We start from the raw sequence: 12,609 nt of genomic DNA on the forward strand, positions 1-12,609 counted from the left end.
TAAAATTCCAATTCCTTCCTTATCCGGAAGATATTTTAAGAGGTATTAGGCTTGTTAGAGAATTATAAACCCATTGAGCACCAAAGAAGGAGTGGAGTGCACGGTATACTAATACCTCATTATATTCTGTGGGTGGACTGAAACCACAAAAGGTAATTAGTGAGAACACAAAACAATTATATTTCACATTATTATGATGAACCGGGTTCAATGATTCTTTGTTATTTTTTATTACGCCCCTGGCAAATTCTGTTTTATGTCATAATAATACCAAGGCTTCCAGATAGACAGACTTGAGCTGTTGGTAATAATCATTATTATGTTATGTTTTTTTAATATCAGAGTGAGAGCAGAATTTTATTCCGGCATTATATTTTAGTTTTAAGGGAAATGCCTCGGAGAGTAAAAAGGAAATTAGTATGTAGGTGATGAATAATTGCAATACAAGATATCGCAGTGGTGTGTAGTTCAAATATATAGGACCCGGAGGCATCACTGAACTACGGCTACTGCGGCTTCAGAAACAAACCTTGTCAAAAATATATATCACATGAATATACACAAGCAAGTCTGTGTTCCTGGGTGTAGTACTAGTATCCCGATATTACAGTTGTGGCCCCTGTCGTAGGTAATGGCAAGGAGACGAGTTATAACATGCGGTCATTTAAAGAAAACATGTCTCCAGGTTAGGCACCTTTCATTATCCACTGCATGGTACGTTGAACCCCCTTTCTAATTCAGTGTATTTGGCTCTTCAAGCCATAAAATCTAGCATATAGTCACCCAATCTCTATAGACAAGAAGTAGAATGGGTTGTTCTGTAGAGTTCAGTAGAATGGGTGGCACCGTCATAGGATGTCACCTCTTCAACAAGTCCAATTGCCAAATATTTGCCCTGGTTGATAGTAAGTTCTGGAATGTCGAAGTTGAAATATTAAAACATTAACAACCGTGTTCCCCATGTCCTCATATGCATAGCAAGTTAAGGCAATATTAAACGGCCCAATATGGGCTGTTATAATGAGACAGCTTGTCGATCGGCGCTTGTTTGCTCCTTTCATAAGGAGCAATGCTTGGTTCTCTATGGTGACGAGCGATCAATTCCACGAGCGATCGTCCACATACATTTCCATCATGTCGGCAGGACCTTTACAGGGTGGGCCAATCTAATCCCGTCAAGTAGCCGTTTGACAGTACATATATGGATTATCAGGTTATGTTTAGGGAAAAATGGTATGGTCCATGGCAACCAATTCAATTCCAGCTACAGTATTATCGATTAAGCAAAACTCAAAAAAAAAATTGGGGGTTCTGGTTCTTACATAATACACATTTTCATCTCGGAACATCTTACTTTCAATGCTGAGATGATATGAAGGGGTGATACCGATACAAGACCAGAAAAATACAACTGCTTTCTCCCTGAAACAGCGCCACCCTTGTCCATGAGCTCCGTCAGATATTGCAGTTCAACCCTATTCAAGTGAATGAGACTGAGTTGCAATAGCCAACACAGCCCGTGGACAAGAGTGGCGCAGTTTCTGGAAAACAAAGGAACCTTTATTCTAATCCTGGACAACCTTTTTAATTTATGCAATGTGATGATTTTTCAGAATTTTTGGTGATAAAATATAGTCATACCGATGAGCAGAGTTTCCAACAGCCTGGTCAGAATTTTCCAAATAGATTGTCTACCTCCAGTCATACACGTCCATAAATAGCTCAGAATAGGAAGGCAGAAATAAAGAGTATTTGCATTCAATTAAATTTTCCAAGTATTGGATTGTACTGCTAAATTCCATATTTATATTTTTTATTATCATAACCTTTTTTAAAGGAGATTATATATTAACATTTATTTGAGAAAATCTGATTAATAATACAAGCTGTAATGTTAATGGCATGACCTGACCGCTGCCAATCAGTTTTTTCCCTTTTTTGCTGGCAGCACAACACCAAGACAGGCAGTTTAAAGGGTAACTAGACTTCCAAAAAAGGTGGGGATCTGAGCACTGAGACCCCCACCGATCGATAAAACGAAGCGGCAGAGGCACTCGGGTAAGCGATGCGCCGCATTCGTTTCTGATCGGCTTTTCTCGGAAAGCCGAGCAGTTGGTGTGCGGGCTCATAGACTTTCTATTGAGCCCATACACCAATTGCTCGGCTTTCCGAGAAAAGCCGATCAGAAACCAAGCGGCTCAGCGCTCACCCGAGTGCCTCTGCCGCTTCGTTTTATCGATCGGTGGGGGTTTCAGTACTCAGATCCCCATCGATCAAAACTTCTGACATGTCACTATGACATGTCAAAAGTTTTCTGAAAGATTAGTTACCCTTTAAGACCCTACTGTCTAATCACTACAGACTTTACATTGCGTTCTGAGGCATTACATCCTTTTTCCTTTGACTTGACTTTGGACTGACGCAGCCGTTTTGCATTAGGATGTGAAGGATTTTTTTTTATAAAACCGTCGTATTGGAAGGTCAATTATCCTTGAGTGATGACTATAAAGACCCGTGTATTACATGCACTACAATAAGACATTTCTGGATTTTAGGGTGTCAGATTTATTTCAGTTATATATCAAGGAAAATGGTTATTACAGCCGGTTATTTGCCAGCAGAGGTTACCATATGGTTTAGTCAAAATTAAGAAAACTACATGCAAAATTATTGCATGGAGATCCACCATGAGATTTCTTAGATCTCTTTCTGAACTCTGAGCTGGGGAGGCATGGCAGTACTCGTGTACTAAGCGTTTCTCTATGTCTAATTGCCATAGTAATCACATTTTTGTACCAATGAATTTAATTTCTTTAAGTCTCTAATATAAATTACCATAGGAAAAAAAATTAACGCAAGATTACTTGAATGGCCCAGACTACACAACAATTTTGCTTCCCAGGCAAATAATTACTGATTTCCTCACTGCAGTGCTCAGTATTGAAGAGGTAGTCTTGGATGCAACAATTGGGTTTAGGGTTGGAGGATCCTTCAGTTGGCCCAGTCAGTGACACAATAATGGGCTCCAATGGTCCAGTAGAAGACAACCCCACTGATTTTGTAGCCATTCACTTGCCACTAGGGTCTTTATATTATGGGTTGATTCCCAAATAACCTATAAAGCCTTATTGATTATATGTCATGTGTGTGCAATGAAAAGATTATGGTGCAAATGTGATGTACATGTTCTGTATAGATGGAGGCTAGCCCTCAAAATCCTCTTCTCTGATGCGTCCTTGGAAACTCAATTAGACACTGACAGAGTGTAGTGTGATACATTCCACTATGATAGGTGGCGCTATGTCACTGCCATGTAGTCCTAGACAATGAGGTGCTATGTAAGATGACTGCAGGAGACCGGTCAGATGGCAGGGTCGCTCAGATACAGTCTTCTGCTGTGAAAGCCAAGCATTACATTATAGAATGCAAATAACTATTATATCCATCTAGTAACCTTGTGTAAAGATCATCTATATATTTACAGAAGAGAAACTCTTCTATGTGATTTTCTACGATGATATATTAATAATTAGACTTTCAGTCTATAGTTAATAAATGACTTCCAGACACTATATAAATATATACTCAAATAATGCAACATTCATTATATGGAAAAAAGTATTGGGACACCTGCACATTACAGCTACAGGAGCTTTTATGACATCCCATTTTGAATCCATCGGAATTGTTATAGAGTTGGTCCCCCACTTTTCATCTATGACTTTCTCCACTCTTCTGGGAAGGCTTTCTACAAGACCTTGGAGTGTCTGGGGGAATTGTTGCCCATTTCTTCAGAAGAGCATTTATTAGGTCAGACACTGATGTTGGAGGAGAGGGCCGGGCTCGCAATCTCCGTTCTAGTTTTTTCCAAAAGTGTTGGATGGGGTTGAGGTCCGGGCAGTCAAGTTCCTCCACACCAAACTCACCCAACCATGTCTTTATGGACCATGCTGGAAGAGAAAAGGGCAAAACCCCGACTTCCTATCACTGGAACTAAGAGGCCTAGGGCAAACCATAAAAAGACAACCCCATAGCATTATCCCTCCACCACCAAACTCTACAGTCGGTACAATGCAGTCAGGCAGGTAACGTTCTCTTGGCATTCACCAAACCCAGACTCGTCCACCAGACAGCCACTTAGAGAAGCGTCGCTCCACAGAACACGTTTCCACTGCTCCAGAGTCCAGTTGCGACGTTCTTTACACCACTCCATCCAACGCTTGGCATTGTGCTTGATGATATAAGACTTGCATGTAGCGGCTTGGCCATGTAAATCCATGCCATGAAGCTCCCGGGCACAGTTTTTGTGTGGATGTTAATGCCAGAGGTAGTTTGGAGATCTGCAGTTATTGAGTCAGCAGAGTGTCAGCGACTTTTATGCACTATGCGCCTCAGCACTCGGCGACCCCACTCTCTAACCTTACGTGGTCTCCACTTCGTGGCTGAGTCGCTGTGGTTCCTATACGCATCCACTTTACAAGGGAAGAAATTTCACGCACTGACTTATTACAACGGTGTCATCCTATTACAGGACCACGCTGGAATTCAGTGAGCTCTTTAGTACGACCCATTCTTTCACATATGTTTGTAAAGGCAACTGCATGGTGAGGTGCTGGATTTTATACACCTGCGGCAATGGGACTGAATGATACACCTGAATTCAATGATTAAGAGGTGTGTCCCAATACTTTTGTCCATATAGTGCATTAGGATATTCTTCTACAGCACTATCATCAGCTCAGACATGGCGTCCAAAGGGTTCCAAAGAAATTAAAAGGAAGAGCTTTTTTAACCCATAAGTTTGACCCTCCCCTTTCAGTGGTACCCTAGGTAGCCATCTACTCCGATACCTCTCGTCACATCGCAATACCCAAATATTGAATAATTACAATAGTTTTTTGTTTTTTTTATATGAGTCTCCACATTTAATCTGCAGTATAACAATGTATAAATGAAGTTCCCCAAACAATCCGATCTTATAATATAAATTATAGACTGGCATACATCTGGCACACAGCTGGCACAGATACAACACATCCAACATTCTTAGTAACATATTTGCAAAAGTAAAATCCCACCGGGTTGCTACTACCAGCTCCTGTAGAACTAAAACTCTCAGTATCCTTGCCAGACGTAAGCTGCCAGGAATGTTGAGACCCAGTCCTTACACTCCTGGAGCACAACTCCCAAACTTACTATCAACTTATCACAATAAGTCACAGGTATTTTATTACTTCTCCTGGACAATAAGGCAACCAGACAGATTAAGTTCTCACCTGAAGAACTTGCACAGTGGTCTTATTGTGTGAATGGATGAGGAAGAGGCACCTGATAAGGACACTTACCTGCTTCTGGGAATGTCTGTCCTAGGGCAGGAGAGAGCAGAGAGTGCAGGTAGAGGACTAGCAAGACAAACATATCAAAGTGCAGGTTGGTGAAACTTGTCTGCTACCAAAACTTCTTCTACATAGTCCTCTTCAGCAGGGGGCATCGCAGGTTCCTTCTTCTTCTAAGGGTCTCATTCCTGGGGTATCTTACGGGGCAGGTTTATTTCATGACTGACACCCTTTCCTGCCAGAAGAACTTTGCTACACCCACTTGTGAAGAAGAGAAGTTTTCTCCAGTGACTCCAGTTTTAACCATGTGAGGACAGGAATTCAAGTCTTCTTGTATAGCATTGAGGGTCAGGTTGCAGAAAGACAAGCAGTGAAGTCACCCAAAACTTCTTATGTCCCACATGGAAGCAAAAGTTTCATTCTCAGACGCTACACACCCTCTGTGGACTCAGACACCAGGGCGGGAAGGGATTCTGCAGGGTCCTATAGCCAGTCTGTAACTGAAGGGAAAGTATTCATTTACTGAGTGACTTCACAATCAGCAACAGCTGGATACACATGTACAAGACTTGTAGAAACTATGGACACTAAGTGAAGTGTTGCAGAGCTGTGTTTGCTGTAGCCTGGAGCTCTCTGCTGTCACAGCATAGGAAATAACAAGTGTCTTTTTGGGAATGTTTGGAACTGGAAAATGTTACTGTCTCCTCTCTCATGTGATTTAAAGGCTATGTACACCTTCGAAAGCGATTTATTTTTATGTATTTTTAATAAAAATGTCTATCAGGGTGTTTGGTGCAACTTTATAATTAGTTTTTATTAAAAATAATTTTTACTTTTTGAGATACAGCTGCTTTGTATTCTGTAGACCAAGCAGCTGTATCTTGCACTGAATATTGTATCTGTCAGGGCAGCGAGACTGACGGGTTCAGTGACAGCAAGTCCGATAGAGCTGTTACCGATCACATCTAAGTCCATAACTTAGGTGTGATCGATTACAGATGGATCCTTAACCCGTCAGTGCCCCTGACCTGACGGATTCCGGTGTCAGCACACGATACAGCTGCTCTGCATACAGGATACAAAGCATCTGTATCTCAAAAAGTAAAAATTATTTTTAATAAAAACCAATTAGAGAGTTGCACCAAATAATCTGATTGACCTTTCTATATATGTGCTAATATATATATATATATATATATATATATATATATATATATATATAAAAATAAAGGTTTATAATGTGGTTCATTAAAAGTTAAAACATTTACTTATATGTCATCATCAATATTATGATTTACTAGTTTTTATATAATACAAGTCAATAAATGTTTTCCTTTGACAGATCTGTAAATAATATTTATGTAAACATCACATTCTGAAATCAGAACCTGACGATTATACAGAGAAATGCGGCGCTACATAGGCACTACTTATCTCTTTCTCCAGAAACAGTCTGTCACAGATCACTACTGCTGGAAGTTCCTTCTCCTATGCCAATTGTTGATTGACTGACATGTGCTTCCTCCCTCTGTAGAAAAGAGGTTCTTCAGCAGCTGCCGGGACTGTCCCAAATTACCGTCCCGGGACTTGTCCCAGCAACTGCTACATTCAATTGTATAGGACGCAGATACAATTGAATACTATGGCAGAGCTTTCTGCTCTGCCATTCACTCCTCCTGGAGTGGAATCCCCGGCCAAAGCGTTGCCGACACCATGGCCGGGGATTCCGCTCATAGTGGGTGCCGCTGACGATGTGACGGCATATATGGATAGTGAAGTCAAGGGCTACTCCAGGAGCGCCGGAATTCCCAGCCAAAGCATTGTTGACGCCCTGGCCGGGGATTCCACTCATAGAGGGAGCCCCTGACTTCACTGTCCATATAAGGGCAGTGAAGTCAGGGGCACCTCCTGCAGCGGAATCCCCGGCCAGAGCTTTGACGATGTGAGGGGATTCCGCTACTAGAGGAGCCATTGGCGTCACTGTCCCTATATGGACAGTGAAATCAGGGGCTCCTCCAGGAGAGGAATCCCTGACCAGAGCGTTGGCAACGCTCTGGCTGGGGATTCCCCTCCTAGAGGCTCTATGTACAGGGAGGGGCTGTGTGGCATCATCTACAAGGGGCTGTGTGGCATCATCTAGAGGGGGACTGTGTGGCATCATCTACAGGGGGTATGTGTGGCATCATCTACAGGGGGGCTATGTGGCATCATCTACAGGGGGGCTGTGTGGCATCATCTACAGGAAGCAGTGTGTGACATTATCTACAGGGAGCAGTGTGTGACATTATCTACAGGGAGCAGTGTGTGGCACTATCTACAGGGAGAAGTGTACAGCACCATCTACAAGGGGCACTGAGTCAGGCACAATCTACGCTGATTTTTACACTACCTGTAGCGGTCAGCACATATCGCCTAGCCCTAGTTCTAAAGTGAGACATCACCTGCATGTAAACAACCAGATAACCAGAGAGATACCGTCCACCATAATAGTTGCCAGCCAAACTAGTGCAGACATTTTTGTTTGTTTATATGTATGCAGAAATTCTGGAAAAGAAAGCCACGCCCGCTGGTCACACCTACCAGATAAGCAACGCCCCTCACAAGACACACCCACCAAAGACACTATCCTAAGTGTCCCTGAAAATGTTTTCAAATGTTGGCAAGTATGAGTGTATTATACATGACTGAGGGATGATAAAGTTCGGTCCTAGTGATCTTTCTTCTTACACTAATGAGGCCAACCACCCAATCCCGTCCTTATACAACTATATCTCTCAAATAAAGGCAGACTCATGATTGGATAAAATTGGCCACAGCAGCCAGATTATTAACAAACACTAAAATACGTGTGAGAATGTTGATTATATATATGTTGATGGTAATTCTTTCTATTTGTTGTTAAACAGTCATTCCAAGGAAAGAGGTCCTTGGAGCTAAGAAGGGGGTCTGCCTGGCAATCTGCCCATAAGTGCAAATTTACACCCAGCCGATTTCCCACAGGCTCAGGGGCAGTGTATCTATCTGCAGATGGCCAATAATTCACCCCTGCTCCTCGGAACACCACCCAGCAGGAGCCCAAAATGGCCAGACCCTCCATATTGCACATTTTGGGAGGGACCATGCCCACAATGAGTCCCTCACCCACCAATTTAACACCAACTCCAAGGACCTCCAACCTGCCCAACACTGCCGTGACAAATATAGAATCACTACCCCACAGCAACAATACAGCTCCGCTGCTGCAGACTTTGCTTTTAAAAAGGATAAGGTTGTTTCATATCTATCAATGGAAGACAGGAATCTGCTACAATCTCTTCAAAAAGATGTTCTGCAGCAGCTGGGTATTATAAGGAATAATGTACCCCTACTATATATTATCAAGAATATTGTAAGTCACATTGGAGAGGGTCACAGAACCTTTTGGTGACATCTTATATTCTTATAATTTACAGTAGGGGGCATATTATCCTATATATTATTATTGACAACTTTTTTTTATCATCTCTCATATTTATATGTTACTATTAAAGGGAGTCTGTCAGCAGTTTTGGAGCGATATAGGGGAGGGGAGGGCATTGGAATGATATCTCAGTCATGTGAATGACCAAAAAAATGGCGTTTAGCTTGCACAGCGCGCTGCGGTCCCAAGTATCACTCTCTGCTCGGAGTGACAGCTCTAGCAGCCAATCAGAAAACTGCTAGAACTGTCACCAAAAGTAGAAGGGCGGTGGTGGCAGCGTGCAACGGGGAGTGCCAAGGAACACTTGCACATCAAGGCCCTACCTCAGTAGCACTTATGACCGCGGTGCGAGGGAATTATACATCGGTTAAACATGCAACTTGCATGAACGAGACAAACAGGTAATGTTACAATGCCCTCCCCTATATGGCGATGCCAGCAGTTTTCAGGCCTTAATGGGGTTGTCCTGGCATGGGGGGCAGTTTTTCACATTGATGAGCTACTCACAGGATAGGTCATCAGTGTATGATCGGTGGGGATCCGACGCCCAGACCCTGCACCGATCAGCTGTTCCGGCGGTCTCCGAGCGCCGGAAGCTATGCAGGGGTCGACGCCGGTAGCAGATGGCTCCGGTCACAGTATAGCGGCCAGGCTACAGTACCGCATCTCTGCTCCGATGCATATAATACATATATGACTAATCATTGTGAGCAAGCCAAAGTCATTTAATTAGTTTAATGGTTCTTTCTGATTTTAATCTAAGACATTATTTCCGATGAGATATATATATATATAGCTTGGGCTTAATGTGACAGCTCATGTAAATGATGCAATTTTTGTGGTCGGCCTCATAAACAGAAATAAATTATTAAAAAAAAAATGTGATCATAGCGTCTCTTTGTGCCGTACTGAAGGTGCAGATGGTTATTTACTCTCTAGATAAACATCATGAAGTGACATCCTTCTATATTTACTGCCACCCCAGACAGCAAATCCTGCCCAGTCTTTGGTTAATCCTCCAGGTATTAGGAGACATAGTGTCCGGAAAAGTTTTGTGAGCGATATGGAACTTTTCTTTACCTGAGGCAGTGCAGTAATCCTATGATTTTTATAGACATTAAAGCTGCGGAATACAAAGAACCTTTATAAGCTGAAATGTCAACTATTACTTATTGGAGGAAACATTATTACGTATCAACCCCCCCAGCTGTAGAGGCGTACATTGGAGCTCCTAGACCCCATTGCTAAAAATCTGTAACGGCCCCCCACCTACCGTGTGCCATTTATAATACTGGTGTCTTCTTATGTGGCAGGGGGTGTTGGAGTCACTCAGGCACCAGAGCCCAGGTGCTTCTACCTCTTCAACCCATAAACCTGTTTCTTCCAAAAATAGCGCCACTCTTGTCAATGGGCTGGGTCCGGTATTACAGCTCCGCTTGCTTTACTGGAATGGGGCTAACCTGCAATACCCGCCACACCCAATGGACAAGAGTGGAGCTATTACTGGGGGAAAAAAAGCAGACCCTTTTTTCTAATTTTGGGCAACTCCTTTAAATATTCTCACTATATCCTATATGATAACACCCCTTTAACTTGCATGTTTGTTATGTCCGTGGAGGAAGCGGGTGTCCAACAGCCATTTATTTCAAGCATTGTACAAACTTATGTCCATGTAGAATTGTATATGCAAATGGTGCGTACAGAGAGGTATACGCAGACTTGTATTCTACGAGATATACACAAATTATAGTCCTTCTTATAGACCAGACATACCTTCTAATATATACTCTCTCCAGAGCTGAAATCAGGGGTCTGCAGCTGCAGGGAGTGGAAGCCTTGACTGTTTACATACATCTCATCCATGGACTTTGGATATGCACATAGGGATTTATGTAACTATCCCATCTCTACGGAGCAGATTTAAAGTTTTATTAAAATTTTGCAATATTTATTAAAGGGGTATTTAAATTGTATAATGTCATAATATTATGATTGTTGGGGGCCAGGAGCGGCGCTGTGCAGGAAAACCCTTAAGGCTGGGTTCACACAGGGTTTTTTGCAGGCGGAAATTCTGCCTCAAAATTCCGTTTGGAAGTTTGAGGCAGATTTTCCTCTCCCTGCACGCCGATTTTCGCTGTGTTTTTCGCCCGCGGCCATAAAACGCCACGAAATATGCTTTCTCTGCCTCCCATTGATGTCAATGGGAGGTCAGAGGAGTAAACACCCGAAGATAGGGCATGTCCCTTCTTTCTACCGCGAGACTGTTTTACCGCTCACGGGAAAAAGACGCCTCCGCCACCCATTGAAATCAATGGGAGGCATTTTCGGGCCATTTTTGACGCACTAAAAAAAAAAGCAACGAAAACCCCATTGAGCACGTCACAAAAAAAAAAGCACAAAAACAGAGCAAAACGATGAGTGTGAATCCAGCCTTGAAGAAGCTGCAGAATTTAACCAATGTTGTGATCGCTTCAGTCTAAGGATCGCGAGGGTCCCAGCAGTCAGACCCCACCGATAAAGAAGTGCTGGCATAGTCTATGGATATGTCACCATTACTAATGGTGGAGAACCCCCCTTTAAGAGCATAGGACTCTTTTAAACTGACCTTGGAGCCACATTCAACGCCAGGTGGCAGGAGCGCAGCCATAGGGAATGACATTGGTAAGAGGGAATTGCTAGTTATGCCTTTTCCCAGTATACGGTATGAGCGGAATATAGGATTATGTATTTATTTTCTATTATACAAGTTTGAAGGTTTAATACAAATCCTGGCCCCACCTACATAATGTTATACACGTGCGGTGCCGGGGGCACCAGCTGCTAGTTCTTGGTTGTATCTTCTTCACACCTCTGTTTACCTACCTCGAGGAACCTTTGCAGCCATTGGATTATGTTTGCGTTTCTGACTAAGTCGGACTGAATTAGCTTCTCTGGGTGTGGATCGTGTTTGAAGTCGCAGAGTTGTGTCAGCTTGTCTGTCTGAAAGGAGGTTCCTTTAATTAAACGCGTGACTCAGTTTAAGCCGTTAGAGCGATACAAAAATAACACAGAATTGCGTGGGATTGTGAGACCTTGAATCCCCAAACAACATGAGCTATGGATTCTTTCATGATAACGTTTAATATTTATTTCTTAAAAGACAACACAAATGAATAATTTAGGTAATAAGATGGTGCAAATCTGGGCTCCTACCCACTATCCCACTATGTCACTGGATAGAAATATGTTTAACCTGGGCTAGGTTTGTGTATTTAAAAAAAATTCAAATAGGAAAAACTTTGAACTCTCTTTGAATCCCTGTGTCATGCACCGCCCCCTTAGGGTCTAGACTAGGTATTACACAATTCATCGCTACTGCTCAGAGTGTACATTACCTTTAGGGTAGGTTCACACACAAAACGAAAAACGGCTGTAAAATATAGAGCTGTTTTCAAGGGAAAACAGGCTCTGATTTTCAGCCGTTTTTTAAGCATGAAATGTTTTTTGATGCCTTTTTTGCGGCCGTTTTTTTGTGCTGTTTTTCTATTGACATAATGAAAAACGGCTCAAGAAGTGACATACACTTCTTTTTACAGGGCGTTTTTACCATTGAAATCAATGGGCAGATGTTTGGAGGAATTCAGCTCGCATTTACGGCCCAAAAAACGGCTGAAAATAAGCCGTGTGAACATACCCTAAGGCAGATGCATAACAAGTAACCCCAGGGCCCTATTGGAAGACTTGAAACGGGGCCCCACTTCAACATGATCATCTATAGCAGCAAGTGAACGGAACGTTTTTGATTATTATATATGTTACTTTTTATCTTGTGCA

General features: G+C 42.5%; 1 protein-coding gene across 2 annotated transcripts in view; it reads right to left on the reverse strand.

Annotated features, from left to right (window-relative positions):
* The window catches only part of VWA1 (von Willebrand factor A domain containing 1), a 73,538-nt gene extending 61,766 nt beyond the window's left edge, over window positions 1–11,772 (reverse strand). The window contains exons 1-3 of one of the 2 annotated variants that reach the window (XM_075839611.1): window positions 11,659–11,772; window positions 10,570–10,703; window positions 5,346–5,836 (exon numbers count right to left, since the gene is read on the reverse strand). In XM_075839611.1, the coding sequence (XP_075695726.1) occupies window positions 5,346–5,418 (73 nt within the window). In that variant the 5' untranslated portion in view covers window positions 5,419–5,836; window positions 10,570–10,703; window positions 11,659–11,772. The remainder of the gene's footprint in view (window positions 1–5,345; window positions 5,837–10,569; window positions 10,704–11,658) is intronic. The other variant, XM_075839612.1, reaches the window with a different exon arrangement.
* Between the last annotated feature and the right edge of the window lie 837 nt (window positions 11,773–12,609).

This window comes from Rhinoderma darwinii, chromosome 10 (genome assembly GCF_050947455.1).
Source record: "Rhinoderma darwinii isolate aRhiDar2 chromosome 10, aRhiDar2.hap1, whole genome shotgun sequence".
Classification (NCBI taxonomy): domain Eukaryota; kingdom Metazoa; phylum Chordata; class Amphibia; order Anura; family Rhinodermatidae; genus Rhinoderma; species Rhinoderma darwinii.